Source organism: Morone saxatilis, unplaced genomic scaffold (genome assembly GCF_004916995.1).
Source record: "Morone saxatilis isolate NCDOM2014 unplaced genomic scaffold, NCSU_SB_2.0 Contig9, whole genome shotgun sequence".
In the NCBI taxonomy this organism is placed as follows: domain Eukaryota; kingdom Metazoa; phylum Chordata; class Actinopteri; family Moronidae; genus Morone; species Morone saxatilis.
In genome coordinates, this window is record NW_023340268.1 from 10,551,034 (window position 1) to 10,571,288 (window position 20,255).

General features: G+C 41.6%; 1 protein-coding gene across 1 annotated transcript in view; it reads right to left on the reverse strand.

Annotated features, from left to right (window-relative positions):
* Positions 1–537: 537 nt before the first annotated feature.
* The window catches only part of pard6gb (par-6 family cell polarity regulator gamma b), a 32,262-nt gene continuing 12,544 nt past the window's right edge, over positions 538–20,255 (reverse strand). Inside the window, exon 3 of the mRNA XM_035682015.1 lies at positions 538–2,149. Within this exon, the coding sequence (XP_035537908.1) occupies positions 1,059–2,149 (1,091 nt within the window). The 3' untranslated portion in view covers positions 538–1,058. The remainder of the gene's footprint in view (positions 2,150–20,255) is intronic.

Here is a 20,255-nt window from a genome sequence, read left to right on the forward strand (position 1 = left end):
ACTTGATGTTGTGTCATTTTATTTAGCTTTACACCTAAAACACCTCAGTATGTCATATTGTTTGTTCAGCCAGTGTTCTTCAATTAAAAGCAGCATCTACTGTATGTTTAGTAGACAAAGCTTTTTTTTTGCTACGAAAGTTTGGTGAAACAAATTCAAATATAGCAGATTTATGCACCCACAACAAAGAGATGAAATTGAGGATTTAAAATGAGGTTAAACTCAGACAAATTAAATCACACAAACTTTCATCTGTCAGTGAAACACTTCTGTTAATTTTCAACGTTTTGACTCAATGGTCTGTTTTTTTTAACCACTGATGGGCAAATTAACACTTTTGAAGAATATGAAGTTGTATTTTCAAATGAATTTATGCTCCACGTCCTCACAGGTGCAATAGTAGTAGCAATTCAAATGAGAACATCTCCAACGTAGATAAAATTATACAAATGAGGAATGAGCGAATTCCACAATCGAACTCTTTAGGAACCATAAATGTAACTGCTGAACCAAACATCACGTCCCTGGTTATCAAAATTGTGAGACTTAGAATAATTTATTGGAACAGATACAAGGGATTTGATCACAATCATCAATGCATAAAAAGACTATTAAAAAAATCCATACTCTACACAGCATTTATCAGAATATAAGAAATATAGATTTACTCTTTAAAAACATCCATAAGCAACCCCAAATTGGTCCCAGTAATAAGAATGAAAAGGATCTTAATAAAAGTGGTCACTAACAGAAGATATTAGGCTGTAGGCACATTCAGAACTCTAGGATACAGTGGACTCACCTAAAAACAGTTTGTTCTGATGCTTATTACATACATACATACAAATCTTTTGATGTAAGACAGACAAACTTAAAAAATACAGGAAATATATACAATACATTTTCATTGTTTCCTGGCTTGTAACTTCCTATTATCAATTATCTTGTAAAAACAAATAGAAGTTACAAAATTAGTGTCTGACCAAGCACGCTCATATTTATCCAGTTTTAGTCTCTGAGCAGTCGGGATGTTTTTTGTCTGTGTGTGTTTGGGAGTATTATAGGGTAATGACGGTCCCATCCTCCTCCACCCCTCCTCTGGGCAGTGCAAGACTGTGCCGTGGGTCCGTTTTCATGGAGCTGAGGATTTTGTGCAGGCTGCCGTTGCTGTGGCGGAGGGCTGGGTTGCTGCTGTGATGCGGAGGCTGTACATGGTGCTGACGGTGCTGGGACTGTTGGTGCGGGTTGTGCTGAAGATTCAGGTCTCTGTGGAGCTGGTAGCTGAGGCTGCTGTGTTGGTGGTGGTGTTGGTGGTGGTGGTGATGGGACCCTCCATTGAGGCTCGGCTGGGAGTGGAAGGAGGCAGTGGAGACCACCGATGAAGGACGTGTGGGAGGGCTTGGAGGTGCAGCCGGGCCTGAAGCGGTTGTTGGCGTCTGCTGGTGTATGCGGGACGCACTGGACGCCAGGGAAGCATTGGACCTCTGAGACGGCCGCTTGAGGCTGCTCTCAATGACAATATCCGTCTCTTCGTCACTCTCCAGGTCGTCTTGGTACCCATGTGCTCCAGAGGAAATCACCCCCGCTGAGGCTACCGACAAACTCGGGTAACCAGTCGACCCGCTGCTGTCAGACGACTGGCCTGAGCTCCCCGAGATCCTGCTGCTGCGGACCACATTGTTGCGCTGGTTCACTGGCTTGACTGTCACGATCAGATTATGGCTGTTGGCGATCATCATATCCGTTACCTGATCTAAGGACTTTCCAGTCACTTCGATGCCGTTCACTTCCAGCACCTCATCATTGACTGCCAGCAGCCCGGTGCTCTCCGCCAACCCTCCAGGCACCAGCCGAGATATGAAGATGCCGGGCACTTTCTCGAGCCCGTGTGGCGTCACGCGCACGCTGGTTCCATCTCGGATGTAAAAGCCCAGGGGTTTGTCCGAGCCGTGCCGATACAGTCGGACACGGCGGTGAGATTCAGGTAGGATGTCCACATCGATGATGGAGGAGACGGGCCGGAAGTCCTGGGGCATGCCGATGCGGATGTGTGGCCGCTTGCGGTTGATGTCATTATTGCGCAGCGCGACCACCGCCTTCTTCTTACGAGTTATTGTGTTGGTGCCAAAGTTAGCATAGTCGACCTCTTCTGCAAAAAAATAGAAATAAAGGGAGACAGAAACAAAAAGTGTTAGAGATTAGATGTTTACTGTTTTGTCATTGTTAACGTGCAGGCAACATTCTTCTTTCAAACATGTGTACCCCAAATGTGAAAAACAGGGGAAAAAAGGAAAAACTAAAATACCTAAAAGATTAAGAGAGGAGGATTTGGAAAGTTAAAACAAACTGACAACGGAAACATTTTCCATCTTGAAACTACAGAACCTGTACATGAACGCTCCAGCCTTTGCCTACATCTTTAAATCAAACCACCTGCCTTACAAACTCAAAAACCTTTGTTCAAACTACGCACAGATGTGCTTGAAAGTACTTTTCCTGTGAAAGACCTGCTTATCATTTATACAGATTTTACCCAGTATGTGACATAACACAGTTTTTATAACTGAAGCCATAAACAAGGCCTGAGTCCTTGCTGGTTTACTCTACAACGCTTTTTTTTACGACGTGTCCCACCTATATATTAAAAATGACATGTAAGCATGTCAACTGCATTCACATGCTAATACTGACTCTGTGTGTGCATGTTCGCATAAAATGCTGAGTGTGCAGAGCATTCCTGCCTGCGCTGACAGAGGTGAACCACCCTTTTGCTACCAGGCAGCCACTGTAGGGATTCCCAGTGTGCCTTTCTGCACCCACATGCACAGGCACATACATGTACTATCCTCAGTACAAACATGGTACTGTTAAAAAAATACAATGTGGAAAGAATGAGCTGTGAAGGAAGATCAGTGCGGTAATCTCAGCGGAAGCATGAGGTTTTCCGACCAGAGATTTAAAGCAATCAATAAAACAATGAAAACCTTCATGGGAGGACTAGATCACCTTTGCAACAAGAGAGTGGCTTCTTTAAAACAACATGGTGGCTGCCAAACAAACTACATACACTAGCTTAAATGAAATAAAATAAACGAGGGAGAATTGAGGAAACTATGGGGTATAACACTAAAATGCCTCTGGTAAATTAGTTCATGGAGTTGTGGTTCTGACAGTGTGAGACTGGGAGAAATGACAGTGCACTGCATGATGAAAACAATAATAACTTGATAGCTCTCTAATCTTTCCCTCTCAGGAAGACAGGAAATCTGGACCCAGTAAAGCCTGATGTGACAGGAAGTGAAGATCCCCAGGCGGGGAGCATCAGCTCCTGCACTTCCATGGCAACCGCAATGAGTCATCTTTGCCCTACTGTTTGGGACACCTGCTTGTGTGAAGTGACTGCGCACACTGTCATTTTTGGCCCTGTCTTTAAAGTAGACTGTGGAAGGAAAGCGGGCTGAAACAAACATGGACTCCCAGCAGAGCCAGCTGGCCAGTCATCCCTCCAGCCACAGAGGAGTGTGGATGACTGCCATACGACTCCCTATGCAATGCTGACTCATCATTCTTAATATACATTTTCTTCTCCCACCACTGCATCCTCTTGCTCCTGAGCAGAATGTTGACTAGGCAGAATGTTTACTCCAGATTCAGAAATCAAGGGTCTGCGAGGGAAATGGTGTAAAAAAATTGTGCAAGCTCTCAGTGTCAGGAGAAGAGACGCAGCTTTTGTAACCAACCACAGCCCACATAGGGAATTGGCGATGACTAAATTGGAGAAAAATAAAAATGATAAATGAGTGAGTGAAATAGTAGATTGACGTCTTTTGGCACAGCATGAAATAATGTTGTCAAGTGCTTACAGACTCAGGCCAAACTGCTGTGCCAAAAGTGCATTATACCAGATAAAGAAATGGCCTGGAAAATGCCTATCAACTTGTGCTGCTTCAAAATTAGTTTTCTTTTTTCAAATGCCATTTTTTTTTTAGGAGAAGCTTCTGAATATTATCAAACTTTAAGTGCATGGTAGTCTTAGTTTTCTGTGCATGCTGTGGCAAAAGCTGATTTGATTGAATCCAGACAAGGCATTTGCTACAGGGCTGGAATTTCTGCCACAAGTGCAAGTCTCCCTGATGGGAACCATGTTGGTGGGGAATCGCTGCAGAGTCTCATTACAGGTCTATGGTGTAACACCCTCCTCTTTCCACACCCTCACCTCAGTCTGAAACTAACGCCACACCACATCACCAGTGTATTTAACAGGATATGCAATCTTTCAGTCAGAAATCCGATGTGTACAACTATAATTATGCCTTGTATTTGTAATGTCTAACAGCTGTCCTGCAAAATCCCATAAGAAGCCCGTGTTGGTGTTTGATATGTCCCAGGGCAATAGCTGAAGGGGGAAGATTGAAGTTAAGCTGAGCTGAGCTGAGGGGTTAAATCTTGGTTTGGGGAACATGATGCTGATTACAATGATTACAATTCACTATGAGTGCTACATTTTAAAGAGTCTGTGTTTCACTTCTGTCTCACTGATGTCCTTTATTGTTAAGCAATGGAACCAGGTACAGACATTGTACTGTACTTACTACTTAATGTACCTATGTAGATAATTAGCAAACATCCAGTAGTGTCACAGTTTGTGGAAGAATATGAATGTGAGCCAAGTAAGTAAAGAAGAAGGCATTAAACAATGACAAAAACAGCTGCAGGCGACGCAGGTACACCGAGTTCACATTCAACAAACTCCAAGTCATTTATGTTTCAGGTAAACAGAAATACAACACATATAACCCGTAAGTGCACTAGAACAATAGTCTAATTGTTTTCATTCAGTATTGCCACATATTCTGGTTCCAGCCTAGTTGCCTTGCTTTGTCTTTAATGGTAGTAAATTGACTTTCTTTCTGGGCAGCTGGACAAAACAAGTGATGGGAAATCATGACTGATAGATTAATTGATGATGAATATAATTGTTAGTTGCAGCCCTTACTATGCCTTCGATCACAAGCACGGCTGAAGCAAATTCCCCTGGTAAGTAAAACCACTGGAGCATCATGGGATTACAGTATTTGGGGATGCCAAACAAATTAAGTTGTCGAGTCATAGAACCAGACTGCGGCAGCAAAACCCTGTGTCTCTGCCTGTCTGCAGGCCTGGGGTATTATATTCAGGACCCGTGTATTCATCAAACGGAAAAGGGTTTTTCCATTGCAAAGTTAAACATTATGTTCTCTGCTACTGTGAGAGAAAAAAAAAACCTTCCTGAACACACTCCGCTGTAGAAATTGTGTGTATGTTTCATGGTAAACTTGCATGTGCTTCGACTACTGTACTGTAGTGTTTTAACTAAATGTGATTGCAGCCTAGGATAAAGCAAGAAAATGACTCGGCTCTTTAAATCACAGATCAAAAAAGGACTTCTGTAAACAAGTCTAACCTCATAAAGGTCACTGATTGAAGTCAAGTAATTATGAACTATCAGGTGTCACAGCTTTCTAGTCCTAACTCAATCCTGCCAAGTGTGGAAGACACACACACACACACAACACACACAACACACACACCCACACACACACACACACGAGCTAAACTACGTGAGCCCGTTCCAGCCGATCACACAAAGGTTATCGTAACAACTCCTGACAAACCTAATCCCTGCTACACTGAAGCATGATGGGTAAGCCAATGTGAACCCGTTAATCAAAGACTGTCGGGTCACTGCCAGGCATCTGCAGGACTAAACAGCACCTCAGATCAAAGCCTAGTAGAAAAGCTTGGTGCTCCAATTAGCTGTTACTCAATATTTCCACAATGGTATTATTTATCCTCAAATGCAATTTACTGCTCGGAGTGTATAAGGGAATATACAATGACAATTAACAATCTAAGAGCACACAGAGCATGCATCCACATACCAGCTGTTTGCATTTATCTCAAACTTTTTTTAAACTTAGGGTCAGGGAATTCCACTAGAAATACAGCTAATAGTGAGGCTAAATGCTGACAGGGGTGGAAAAAGCATTCATTCACTTAAAGCACATTAAACATCTGTGGTAAAGAGTATCAGTGAGGGTAATACGAGAGCTTTTATACAGCTTGGTGGATAAAGAAAGAAGGTCAGAAATTGACACTGGATTTTCTAAAGTTATTTTCTAGTTTTCCATTTTAAACCTAAATTTCTGTCTTGCAATAGATGCATAAAGGTGTTTTATTTAGGTACACTGAAGCTAAAACTCCATGATGCCAGACAACCCCACCTCACATGGCTCCAACCCACACAAGGTCTGCGGAGAGAGGTCAGAGGTGGAAATAAGGCTTCTGGGTGACTTCTACATTCTGCTCTCTGCTGATGTGTGTGGCTGTGTGCATGAGTCTGCATGATTGTGTGTGCATGACCCTCGAGGAATGCGGTGGTAAATGAAGTTGGAGATATCTCTGAACAGGTTGAAGACCTGCATTGCTTCTCAAGACAGGCGCTGGCTGCTTTGAACCAAAGCAACTGGCTATTTCAAGCTTGCCATGATACCGTTTAAGTAATGTGATCCATCACTGGCATATTGCTAATCTTTTTCACAGCCACACTTGGTGCTAACTTAAATGAAATTGAGAACTATCTGACAAACTTAAATTAATCCTGAAATATATGTGTTTTGTTGCATTGAGGAGGGAAAAAAAACAGACCAATTAGAAGCCGGCAAGCTAGTTTATATCCGGCTCTCAGTTGCTATTGAATGCCTCATGCTGTTCTTGTGCTTACAAAGCAAAGGAAAAAGAGGAAAAATAGTCTTTGTTCCATTAAAGCCCACCTCTAGTTAACCAAAGCTGTGAAGAGAAGGCCCTTTAAAGTCCTACTGCTTTTCCACCATCTCCCATAAAAGACTGGAATCTAAAGAGTTTTATGATCAACCATTAGGGCCTCTGCACACTTGCTCCTGGCAGGTCTTCTAACATTCACCACCGACTCGACACAACTGTAAACAGAAACTCAAGAGACGATGGAAACGAACCAAAACCAAAACACACTTCTATTTTGACAAAGCGTTTCAAATCCTTCTCATGCCTGGGTAATTTTACATGGGACGCAATGAGTAATACACATATGGTATGAGGAAATTAATCAGCAGGGAATTTGTATGATGCGTGCATGCATGCCACTCTCTAAGCATTGACGTCAAAAGGTGGATCTTTACAGACACAAACATTAGCTCCTGGCATTACATAAGTGACTGTGCAACAGCCACAACATGACTGGTATGCTTTAGGTTTCCCTCAGCAGCACTACAATCACTAAGCTGAAGTTCAGACTAATTGTGTTTGAAGAGGTGTTTGGGACCGGCTTCATGTGTGATATTTCACACTGGGCTTTGTGAAAGCTGGCGCGCTATGTTAACTACTTTTGGTATACCTGTGTTAGCAAAGAACATTACGAGGAGAGGGAAAACGCAACCAGCTGCTGGAACCAGAGCCAGAATTTATAATCATTTTTCATTATTTCTCAGTGTTGTGTGACAGTGTACAATGCTAGCATGTGTGAATGCACAGTGCCTGCGTGTCATTCCTACAGACATGTTAATATTTATGAATGGAAATCTCTGTGCTTGTAGGGCAGTAAATAGGAGGAACATACGGTATCCATCTTTATAAAAAGCTCCAATCATCAGCTCTGATTGGCTGAGTCACTGTCAACTGTAAGAAAATTGTACTTTTGCTTTTTGTTTTGTTACCATTATATATTGTTTATAAGAAGGTTGACTTTTAAATATTTCTGGTTTTAAAACTTTATCAGTGGAAAGTCATTATGTGTATGTGAGACTTTGGGTAGCGGTGATAACATCAACACCCTGCTAAGAGCTTTAGTGGTGGCCCCTCAGGGGTGTGACCCCTTGGTAATGATATTTTTACCCAGTGATATGACCCAGACACTAGCAGCCCAGCTGAGGAACTTACAAACAATCCTTTCAGACTGCTTCACAGAAGCTATATAGCCAACTACAGTGGTAACATCTGACGTGCAAAGAACACTACATTACAGTTGGGTACATATATATGAAGCAAATTCTAACTAAATGCTACTGTATATTCTTGATTTGGCATCATAAAACAGTTATTGTCAATGTCCAGGGAAATCCATGCATCTCCAAATTTTCCCTGACAGGAAAGGAATAGTTTGACAGTTTTGGAAATATGCTTATTAGCTTTCTTCCTGAGAATCAGATGAGAAGATTCTCTCATGACTGTGTGGTACATATGAAGCCACAGCCAGTAGCTGGTTAGCTTAGCTTAGCATAAAGACTGGAAATAGGTGGAATCATCTAGCCTGGCGTTGTCCAAATGTAACAAAATCCTTAGCTCATAAAAAGCAGATATACAGTTTTCACAGGACAGCCACGGCATATATTCATCAGTTCCCTTATGCATGCTAAAACTACAGCCCATGACCTACGGCCTGTTGCTCAGTTCTACAGCATATCCAGCTACAGTCTATCTATGCAAGTGACATTCCTGCACCCCGACAACCCCCCAAGCCCCCAACATGGTTTTCGGCCAAGCGTGACAAAGTGCTTAGTGACAGGAGAGACCATAATCACTGGAGAGGGGGAGAGACGAGGCACAGAAGAGAGAATGGTGAACAGTGCTAGACCCTGCTGCCTTTAGCATTAGGTCACTGGATGCTGTGGCAGTGGGCTTCATTCCTGGGCCCCACGGACAGACACACACTCATACACCCAAACCACCAGGAATATGGCATAAAGTAGAACGGGATGAAACAGCACATGACAGAGCACGGCCATGCAAGAGCAAACCAGACAGCTTAGTACAATGCAGTACAGTAAGAGTGTTTTTTCCTCTCGCCACATTAGCATTTTTTGTCCTGTTTGCATTAGAAAAGAGATGATTTAATGAAATGCAGAGCGCTTTGTAATGCTTTCTCCACATAGCATGGGGTCAGAAATAGCTGGTTTTCATGAGTCTCCAGTGGTTTCATACAACACATCCAAAAACAGCAAAATGAGCTGAAAAACATATTTCTACATTCTTCTCCCATGTAAATAATCTGCAGTAAAATACTAAAATAGGCAATTCTCCTCAAATGTTTTGAATTGCCAGGTCAGGTTTTCACATTTGTCAATTTCAAGTGCACGTTGAGGCCCTTTCCAATGGGATATACACACAAATGTAAGGAATGAACCAAAACAATCCGTATTCTTGGACGTCTCTTCTCCTCCCCATTGGAGACAGCCGGGAAGTCTATCTGTGTGTTTAGGGGCTGACTGCTGCCAAGACGTTCAGCTAACACTAACATGGAAAAAGAATCCAGACAGAATAAAGAAGAACTTTTTTTTTTTTAAACATGCAAACATATTTCACATTCTTGCAGGGGTGGTTGAGGCAGGGCCTGGGTGGAAATTTGGAGAAGCTTGATAAACCTACGTGGTTATAAATCGACAGCTGCGCCCAAGGTTTGGGCAGGAACTCGCTGGAAGTTTCTGAGTCATGCTAGGTTCATAGAAAAGAATGAAAGTAATTAAGGACATTTGAGTGCTGTCCTTGAATTTTGAAGTACTTGTTATTTTATTGAGTATTTCCATTTTATGGTACTATCTATCTATATCTATATACTGAATGTCTCTATATCTATACCTCTCTGTCTCTCAATGGAAATTCTTTTTCCAAAGACCGATTTCACAGACCTCTGCTTCATGCTATCCATAGTTGAAATGAGAGAAAACAAAAAAAGACACCGGATTAGAAAAATCATCCAAGAATCAGGTGGGACTGAGGTAAAAGAGAATAAGTTTAAACAGAAGTAGGGCTACATGATATGGTAAAAAAAAAAGAAGCATATTGCGATTATTTTGACAGATACTGTGATTGCGAATTGGGAATCATTAGTTTTGCAATCACAATTTTTTTTTTTTTTTTTATATTTTACTTCGCCATAATGCGATTTTTGATAATATTGCGAAAACACAATTTTTTTTTCCTCCCGATGAAACAAAACTTGGGTCTAAAAGTTTTGCATTCATATATGTGCTGGGTAGCACACACCCCCCTTCATTCCTTTACTCGCTGCACTCATTTCACTAGCAGTTACCGCGGCGCACAGGGGCCGGGCTGCACATCTGGGACAAGTTAAATGGAGCTGCCTTGTCTGCTCCGTTCTGGCTCGGCCTGTGTGGTTGTTGGGTGGGGTGGGGTCTGGGAGTCGCACGTTTAAGATTCACTGCAGGTATCACCCACCCCCACCCCCATCTCTCTCTCTCACTCACACACTCTCACACCACCTGCAACGTTATTAATACACATGCAGATGTTGGGCCAAATCGCAAGGGGAACAGAGGTTAAGACCACGAGAAAGGTATTTAAAGAGAAGGGAGTGGGAGAGTGCATGTGCGTACAAGGAGATTAACCTGTATTCGTGTGTGTCTGTCTGTGTGTCTGTGTGTTTGTGTGTGTAGGGAGGCTGACGTGTAACAGAGGAGAAACATCAAAGAGCGAGGTAGAAGAGAGTAACGGAGCAGACAGGTCTCGAATTCCTTCAACCTTTCAGAAGGAACAATCTCCGCTCCATCAAGAGCCCCCCCCACCTCTCTCACACACACACACACACACCACACACACAACACACACACACACACACACAACACACACACACACACACAGACACACAACACACACAACACACACACACACAACACACACACACACAGAGTCCTTCAGAAAAAAAGTGCCGTTGTAACCTTCCTGCCTCCTCCTTCATTCTTTCTCTTGAATATAACCAACTACTGCTTCTGGTTTTAATCCAGCTGCCTCTCTGCTGATCATATGCATGTTTCCGACCGAGAAAACACATGCTGTTGATTTAAGCTCCACAAAATCTCCACCGCCATCTGGCCCACAGGTACCCGGGCTGCGTTCACTGCCTACTACCCATGTGAAGATATAAATAAACGTCACAAAGTTAATGGAAATTTTGGATCTTTTACTTAAGATATACTGAGCTATAAGCAGTCGACAGATTTTTCATTTTGAAGAGAAATACGACGACTCGAGAGTAAACATTGCAACCATGTGACAAATCATATACTTTACAGGCATTTTGGCAAAGAAATGTTCAGGGGAAATAGCTTCTGGCAGTGCCCTGGCGACACAAGTCACAGCAGCAGACTTGGACTTGTGTCCTTGCCACCTGTCTGGCCTTCTGTGTATGTGAGAGTCAACGTGAGTGATTAAATCGGTGTGTGTGGGCAGACTTGAGGATCACACACGCGGCCAATACTCTACTATGAAACAGATACATTGACTAGCATAAGAACGGTTGTTGTATAAACTCAACACACTCACAAACCAAAATAAAAGTTTGGCGGGCTTTCAGCCTCTTCAACCATCAAATAATATTTAATGAGCCCCAGGCTGAAAAAGAATTGCTCTCAATTGGATTTTCTTGACATTGCTTAATGAAGAGAACAATGTTTATGAGTCCAGTGTGAATTACATTCATTTGGGCTCATTTCAGGAGTGGGGAAAAAGGGAATTTGGTTCATTTGCAACAGCTTGTTAATAGTTTTACAGTTGAGAAAATGAATAAACTCCTCCAGTGTTGAAGTTGTGTTGAAATTATTCATTTTATTTATATAGCGGCATTTATTTAAATAACAACAGGTTCAGTGAAATGCCAGGAAGAAGTGGCCATACTGACATACAGGAGAGCTAAAAATAATAAAAACCCACGTATAAAGTGAATGCAGGGGTTGAAACATTTGCCAGATTGTGTAAACTAAATTTACTAAACCACTGAGACTTGCAATAACATACGTTGCTCTGTGTATTTACCTAACATGAGAACGTTCTCAATATTTGGAAGCCAAATATAGGAACTGACACATCTAACTAATTATATTACAATATCAAACATTAGTAATGAACTTAAAAAAACGAGATGTCAGTTGACTTTTTGGCCTTTCTAGTTTTCATGTGTAGTTTTCCTGAGTGCAGATTGCCACCCAGTTTCGTTAACCATCTCACAATTTTAACGAAAGTGAAAAAGAATCTGCACCAAAATGTAATGGTTTCTTCCTTGGCCAATGCTACACTCTTCCACCAACTTTCATGAAAATCGGGCCAGTAGTTTTTCCGTAATCCTGCTAACAGACAGACAAATGGCACCAAAAATATGACCTCCTTGGCAGAGGTAACAATGTTCTCAAAACGAATGTTAAGTCAGAAACCAATTTCAAAAACAATGTTTAAAAGGTTTCAAAGACTAATTTATATAAAAAATAGCAACATCTTGCTTTCCCCTTTTACACCAACAATAAAACATTCTATAGCCAAAAGGGGAACAGATGGACCGAAGATGGATAGAAAGAAGATTTTCTAACCAATTTAATATCTGTGAATTAAATTTATTTCATTTAGGCCAATAGAAAATTGTGATTAAACCACGTGATCCAAGCTGACACTTACGCAAACATCACGCTCAGATCCACTCTGCTATTAGACACCCAAGATCTGTAGCAGTACAACGAGACCCAACCCCACTAGACTCGGCTCGCAGTTCCTCAAAACCAAAAGTGAACTCTGGAAGACTTCTCCTGTCCTATTTAGTAACCTTCACCTTCACCCTCCTCAGCTGTTTGAGCTGTCTGAGTTGAAGTCACTTTCTAATCTTTTATCGGCTGCAGGTGACAGACACCAAACAGACTAGGAGGATTATGACCTCGCTGTCTCTCTCACCATCTCTCTCACCATCTCTCTTTCATTCTCTCACAGTCACTCACACACACTGCAGACAGGCAGAGAAATGCTGGCGGATATGACATCCAAGCAGACGAGTAAGGAAATGAGAGGCAAGCAAGTAAACATATGCAGACTTGAAAATGGACAAATTTCCTTCTGTAAACAGTCGAGAGGAGTGACAACCCATCATACTGCCTTGGAGACTATTTTGATTTCATTTGTAGCAAAGTGCCGGCTTAAGGGAAAACAGAAAGACTGAGAAAGGGTGAAGTTCTCCTGTCTCACAAAAGACGCCTTGCTGAGAAGGTCTTACATCAACCCACAGGAAAAATTATCCTTTGTTATGAGGCTGCCTCTGGAGACATTCATCTCATTCACACTGTGGGCAAGAAAAATAATCTGTCACGTTACAACTCGATTCACAATTGGCCAGATAAAAAGTTCCCTTCAAAGCTGAATGAGATCATTTTTACTGTTATCCAAGCAGACAATCACACAATCACACAGTCTCTCTTACACACAAACACACACCTTTGCCTACTGAGAAGCTCTGACAGTCAAGCCTTGTTTTGCAACAAATCAATATGATAGTTTTGGCTGAATATGGGCTTCTTGTCCACTTCCGTTGTTTATCCAGTTGGAAGTCACCATCCTTAATCTTTGGAAGGGGATTTTCACTGGTATGTGAACTCTGCCGTTAACGCGAGCACCCCTCTATTCAGTCATGAGCAAGAGTCAATGAAAAGCCCCTTCCTGGCCTCCAGGTAAGGGCGATTGGGTAAATCCTTTGCAAGCTCGGACAGGCCTCGGTCCCATCCTACCCTGCACCTGAAACACCAACACCCTCTCTTACACAACCACACAGCATAACAGAACACTTCCTGTGTGTGGTGACACATATCCTTGGTTCTTTCCTGCTCCTGCTTTGCTCCACTGACTCCATTTGTGGTTTACTTCAGCCAACTAACAACTCTCTTCTTCTCACACACACAAAAATACACACAGACGCACACAATGTCAAAATTGTCTGTGGGAGTATTTCCACATGAGCTGTCAGTACCCATTGTTTCAGCAAGTCTCTAGGACACAATTCATATCAGGATAAGAGTCAGGCTTCATTCCTCCCCTCCTCCATTCTTTTCCTTCCTCTCCCATCCTGAACTGCTGAGTTGGCCTGATTCAGCCAACTCGTGGCCCACATGTCTGGAGAAGGGGTGATGAGGGTGAGGGGAGCAGATTCTTGGTGTGTCTGTCAATGTCAGATATCTGCGAGTCAGACCAGGAGCTAATCAAAAAGATGCATTAAATGTTTTTTTTTTTCTTCAATTTAAGATTTTTAAGATTCAAGAGGTTTATTAACCTATGTTCAGTAAGAAATGTATACGTACAATTAAAATCTTACTATTTCCTGGCAACACACAAGTAGAAGAGTAGATTAAAGTTAAGAATATAAAAATTGAAAAAAAATTAATATAAAATAACTATAGTAAAGCAAAGCAAAACCTTGCAACCAAATATCTGAAGACCAAATAGTAACTGCAGAAACTCTTCCAAAAGTAATCAATTACCTGGATAAGAGGCTTTAGATCCTCTTAGTGATTTGCTTTGATGTTAAATGAAGTTTGCAATGGCTACTGTTAAGCTCATTGCCAGCTCTGGTGATTTGTGATAACCAATCATAAATACTTCGGGCTCCATTCTGGCCAATCATATCACTCCAGTGCAGGTTACGGCTCAACAACTGCCAGACTGGTGAGGGGCATGACAGCTTGCCTCATTGTTTTAGCCTCATGACCTATATATGGCTATACTTGGTCGTTTAGCTGGCTATAACTGATCCTTTAGTTCCTCTCACACACACACACACACACACACACAAAAATACTAAATACCATTACGTGCACAAGTAAACAAATTATTCTGCAAAAACTAGTACCATCATTTTGGGGGGAAAAAAACAATAACAATGGTTCAATTCCAACAATTTCAGTGCAATCAGAAAATGTAATAAATAACTCTAAAATGCCCCATTTTCTTCCTTAAAAGAAAACAACAATAAAAAAACGATTCTTATTTTGTCAATGTGGCTTGGCCACAAGGGGATACCAGAGGAGTAAACAACTCTAAAGAAACAGTCAGCTTCCTCTCGGCAGACTATTTCAAGGAAAACAAACAACAACTTCTACTATATGCGACACATAGACATGCTTTTTTTATGCCAAAGACATGGTTGCCTGTTCAGCATCACCATGCAGTTTTCAGTACATTTATTTGTTCCACTGTCCGAGTGGGCAATTTGTGCTGCAGCAGAAACACGTAACAAAACAACTTAGAAACAAAACAAAATTGGCATGAGCATTTAAAGCTTCTCTGCAGGAGGTTGTAAGTGTCCACTGATATCCTGCAGGACCTATAAAAGTATAATGAGCATTGAATACTGTCAAAATCACCAAGCAACATAACCATTCACAATGTAATATACATCACCAACAACAGAACATTAACGCGTATTGCATATTATGATGTTAGTGAACGTTACCCACATGTAGTTTGTGCACACATGGTCAACAATTTTAGGGATCCAGAGGTCCCCCTGATGAAACACCAAGATATGCAGAAAAGTAAAAAACATGGGCCTTAACTCATACAGACACACTAGTGTCAAACACAGGCCAATGACACACGATTTCAGACAGTAAGTGCACTTGTTCAAAGTCCATACAGCCATGTTTGCTCAGGCTTTCATGTTAAATGGATTTAAGTTCTGATGGCTTTTGCCTCAGGGACTGTGAACTTCTGACCAGGGTCATCAAATGGGGAAAATAACTCACATCACACGATATGAGGTTGAGCACATCTGATTGGTTTCAAGGGACAAGGAGTGTGTTTGTTTGCAATGTACAATATTTATAGCATATGCACATACCATGTGCATCAGCAGCAGTATGCACAACAAACTCCACTCATTTCAAAGTAAAGTGGAAGGACGAAAACCTCAGTTAAATTACAAAATTCTAATACACTTACTAGCTACCAGCAGTTAGCCCGAGCCTTTTTTTTGGAGCCAGCGTTAACCTAAAGTAAGCTGGATGGCTCTGCAGCCAACCTTGCCAGTGGTGAGTGTGTTTGCTGCGGGTGAGTTGTCGAGAAGCAAAGCCAGTCCCTCCTTTGTAATTATGGGCTCCCAAAATAACCCTTTGCAGAGGCAATGCTAGGTTGAGCTGAGGTTGTTGTGCTAGCTACCAAGCACTTTTCAACTTGGTTAGGCCAGAAAGTCTAGTAGTGTAGTAGGTCTGTCGATTAGAAAAAGATAATGGAAATTCAAATGTTTTTGTAACTTCCATTGAAAATTCAAGGGAAAAAGATCAACATTCTGCTAAAAGAGACCTGTATCCTAGATACACATTGTAAGTCCTTGCACAACACACACACACAAAAAAAAATAGAACTCCAAAACATTCAGATATGGGAGGAAATTTGTCAAAGATTACAGAAAACCAGACTGAAGATATGACATGTGCATCAGTGACAATCACACTCCTTTCAAACCAACCTACATTCTTTGATAATGTGAGGAAAACTAGGATTTCCTCAAAAGGACACAAATCCTTTGCTCAAGCTTGCATTTCATTACATTTTGTATGTGTGAATTTGTGCAAGTTTTTCAGTGCTACACACGGAGCATGCCTGGCCTTGTCCTCCGGTAGGGCTGTAATTAAGGAGGAACTGCAGTGAGGAGTCTAACAGCGAGCCATCTCTGCACAAACCAGCAACTCCTCCCTCAAAAACCCACTAACATCCACCCAGCGTCCATATTCCCCGCTCTCTCTAACCCCAAATCTTCACCCTCTTCCCTCACTTTGCTCGTGGCTCGGTTCTAAACTTGGCCTGGGAATTTTCCACTGCATACTCTTATTCAATCATTCTCAGTATCATCTCTGTCCTGTTTGAAGGAAAAGCCATCTCTACAAATATCATTACCTATGGTGTTTAATTCATTACCAGAGGTACCTCAAGATTTAATGTATTTGCTGAACCCTCAACCTGTTTAACATAATGAACATGTAAAAAAAATTATCTTGAATTTCCCAGAATTAGGTTCGCCCTCTCCAGTAGAATACGAGCAAACACATCCTTACATGTTTACTTACGTCTGACTATTATAAAACTGGTTTCTCTGCTTGATTGGTTTCAATGCAAAATGTTGGAAAACATTTGTCAGTTATCTGTGAAAATAAGTTAAATAAAGAGTGCATTTACAGGTTATATGAAGATTTTAGAGCAACATTTCAGGAAATACGCTTCTTTGCTATCTTCCTGGGAGTTAGATGAGAAGATTGATACCAGTGTCTGTCTGTCTGTTAAATATGACACCAGGGAATGTTAGCAGCCAGCCTGACTTCGTCCACAGATAATCCACCTACCAGCGCCACTAATTAACTCACTAATTAACATGTTATATTATTACTATTTAGTTTGAAGCCAAATTAGTTGTTTCTCAGTTTTAAGTCTTTATGCTAAGATAGGCTAACAGGAAGCTGACTGTAGCCTTATTGTGAAAGGACAAATAGGCCCATGAGAGTGATACCAATCTTCTCCTCTAACTGTTGGCCACAAACGTCTTCCAAACAATTCTTTGAAAGTCTGTTATATATATATATATATATATATAATATATAATATATTATATATATAACTTTACTATATATATATTATATACTATATATATTATATATATAAAAAACAATATAAATTTCTTTTTATTATTATTATATTTTTTTACAAAGATGAACAATTGATTTGTCAGTTATACATAAGAATAATTTATTTATACAACTACAAAAAATAAAACTTTTTAAAGTATATAGTAAAAGAATCTAATGTAAAATTCCATTGAATAGTTCAAACTCTAAAGCTCTAAATGAAATCCTATTTTGTAGATAAACAGAGGTTTATGCTATGAAGTTAAGACGGGGAAATCCCAAAACAAACCCTGCCTCTTACTCTTGTGACAACATACAAACAACCAGACAAACAAAGAACAAAAACCCACACACAGTTGGAAATTCAAAGTCAAACATGTCACAGGATCTCATTCCACTTTCAAGCCATAAACTAAGGGAAAGAAATAAGGCACGGAAGTATTTCAAGCTTGTTTTCTCTCTTTTGAAGGTTCATGCTGCTGAGGAGTGGCTGTGGTGGTGGTGGCTTAGGAAGTTGTTTGTTTGTCCCTGAAGGACTGGCTATATTCATCACATCCAGGATTCAATTTCCAGAGCCTGCGACTCTGGGCTTATTTAGATGCAGGATGAGGTCAATTTCAACTGAGCCACTGAGTTTTAGAGAATCAGAGTAGTCATAATAGAATGTCTGCAGAGGTGTGATAGCATTCCAGCTGTGTATATAGTTCATCTTTACCAATATGAAGAGATGCAAATCAGCAGGATCCTTCAGGAAATTTGCTCGTCAAACAATGGGGGAAACATTTGAGCGGTTTTTGGATTTACTACAACCCCAACTTTTTTTGGTTGCCAATTCATGACTATGCAAAACCAAAAAAAAAGGACGAACATTGTTGACTCTGGGTTTGAAAAGTGTAAACATAATACAATGAAATGCTCGTCAAAAGTGCCCTGCCACAGACGCTCCCGTCCCACAATGTCTGGAAACTTCATTGTGGGGGAGCGGGGGACGCAGTTCAAAGCGGGGTCGTAAACCAAAATGAAAGCAGGGACTTAGGAAACACAAACACCAATATAGTTTTGCCAAACACAACAGCCCTTACAAGTTTAATTAAAAAACAGGACGTCGCCCTCCCACGCCTCGACAACAGAGAGACGGGTCAGCTGTGATTTGTGATGCATATGAACATGTATGTGGTAGTCCAAAAGCAATCGTGTGTGCATCTTCTGCGAGGCTTTGCTACAGTTACAGCAAAAGACTAAATGTACTATAACAGTAGCAAAGATATAATGGAACAGTGCATGTGTGCATGCTCACATGTGGCTGCATGTTTAGTACTGGTGTGGATTTGTGTCCTTTGTGCCCTTTTTGTGCCAGCTGACATAATTTACAGCATCGTCAAAGCTGGTTTGCAGTCAGAGGCACAAAGAGAGGCAGCTCCCCATCGGACATGGCTGCTGCTGCTCTGTCTTGCTCCTGGCAGGCAGCAGGCATCTCCATCACACTTTAACTATGGCTGGCATTGTCTGAAGACACGCAGAAAAAAGGCCACACACAGGTTTTATTGAGAGGCCCACACACGCTACCTAAAAGGTTTTACGGCACAGAAACTTTTCCCTGTAGAGATGGGGATTTATTTGGTATGGCGGAGATGCGCGGTGACACACACAGAAACAGCAAGTGGGAAAAATTTCCGACACTGACGAGGCCTTAAACACCTCACTTGCCGGAGATGAGGCATTTTTCAAAGCCGGTGCATTTTCCCATGCCGCTGCCTGTGAATGTGACCCAGATGTGTCATCAAAGTATCTGTCTAAAGCTTACAAAAGCTCTAATAAAAATGCCCTTTTGTCTAATTCTGTACATGACATTTGCTCTGCCTGTACGGGCTTCCCCCTGCTTTCCGCCCCCTAAAAAAAATCCTGATTTCTGTTGGCTGAGATTGCAACAAGAGGATAACAGCCAGACCACATGATGGAGGTGGGCTCAACCTGCCCAGTCCTCCCAGCGCCTGTCTGTCTTTCTTACTGTCAGGCTGACTCCCCACTGTCTGCCGTGGTTTTCTCCCCCTTTGCCCTTGACAATTGAGTCATGCCTGAGCTCTAATGTGAAAAGAATGAAGATCGGTCTGAGCAGCTACCTAAAATAGCATTCCTGAACATGCACCAAGATGATCAGGCGGACGGGTTGCACTGTTTTGTTGGCGTCAGTCTGACAGGAATTGCACACTTTCACCATAGTTCTCAGGAAAAGGGACATCATAGCAGAACAAAGAAAACAAAAGCACATGAGTTAGGGAGAAAAAAACGAGAGATGGGCTGTAACTGACAGATGCTGTCTTCTTTTTTCCGTCAAGGAGCAGTAGGCAGTGTGTAGGTTTGTTGTTTCATAGTGATGCCTTTCGCTCTACCAGCTCCTTCGTTGCACAGCCTGAGGCCACTCTGGTACCAAGCACAAAGACTAGACGTGGTGGACGCCTCAGCATCACAGAACACACTCAAACTCATCCTCAATGACTCTGATGTTCTGTAAAGGGAGCCACAAAAGCACACTATGGCAATGCAATAAGGCAGTGCCTTTACATGACCAAAATAGATCTGCTGGAATGAGGAAAAGGGATGCTTTCTGCCTCTCATGGCATTTGACTGTGGCTGGCAGGCAAGTTTATAATCTACCTAACCGCCTTCAAATGCAAATGAGCAAAGAGGACCAATGAGAAAAGGCTGCACATTGGCATGAATAAATCATTCTGAATCATCTATACTAATCAAGAGATCTATTCTAATCCAGTGTCCGAGGACTAAATCAGCTTTGTGGGCCCTGAC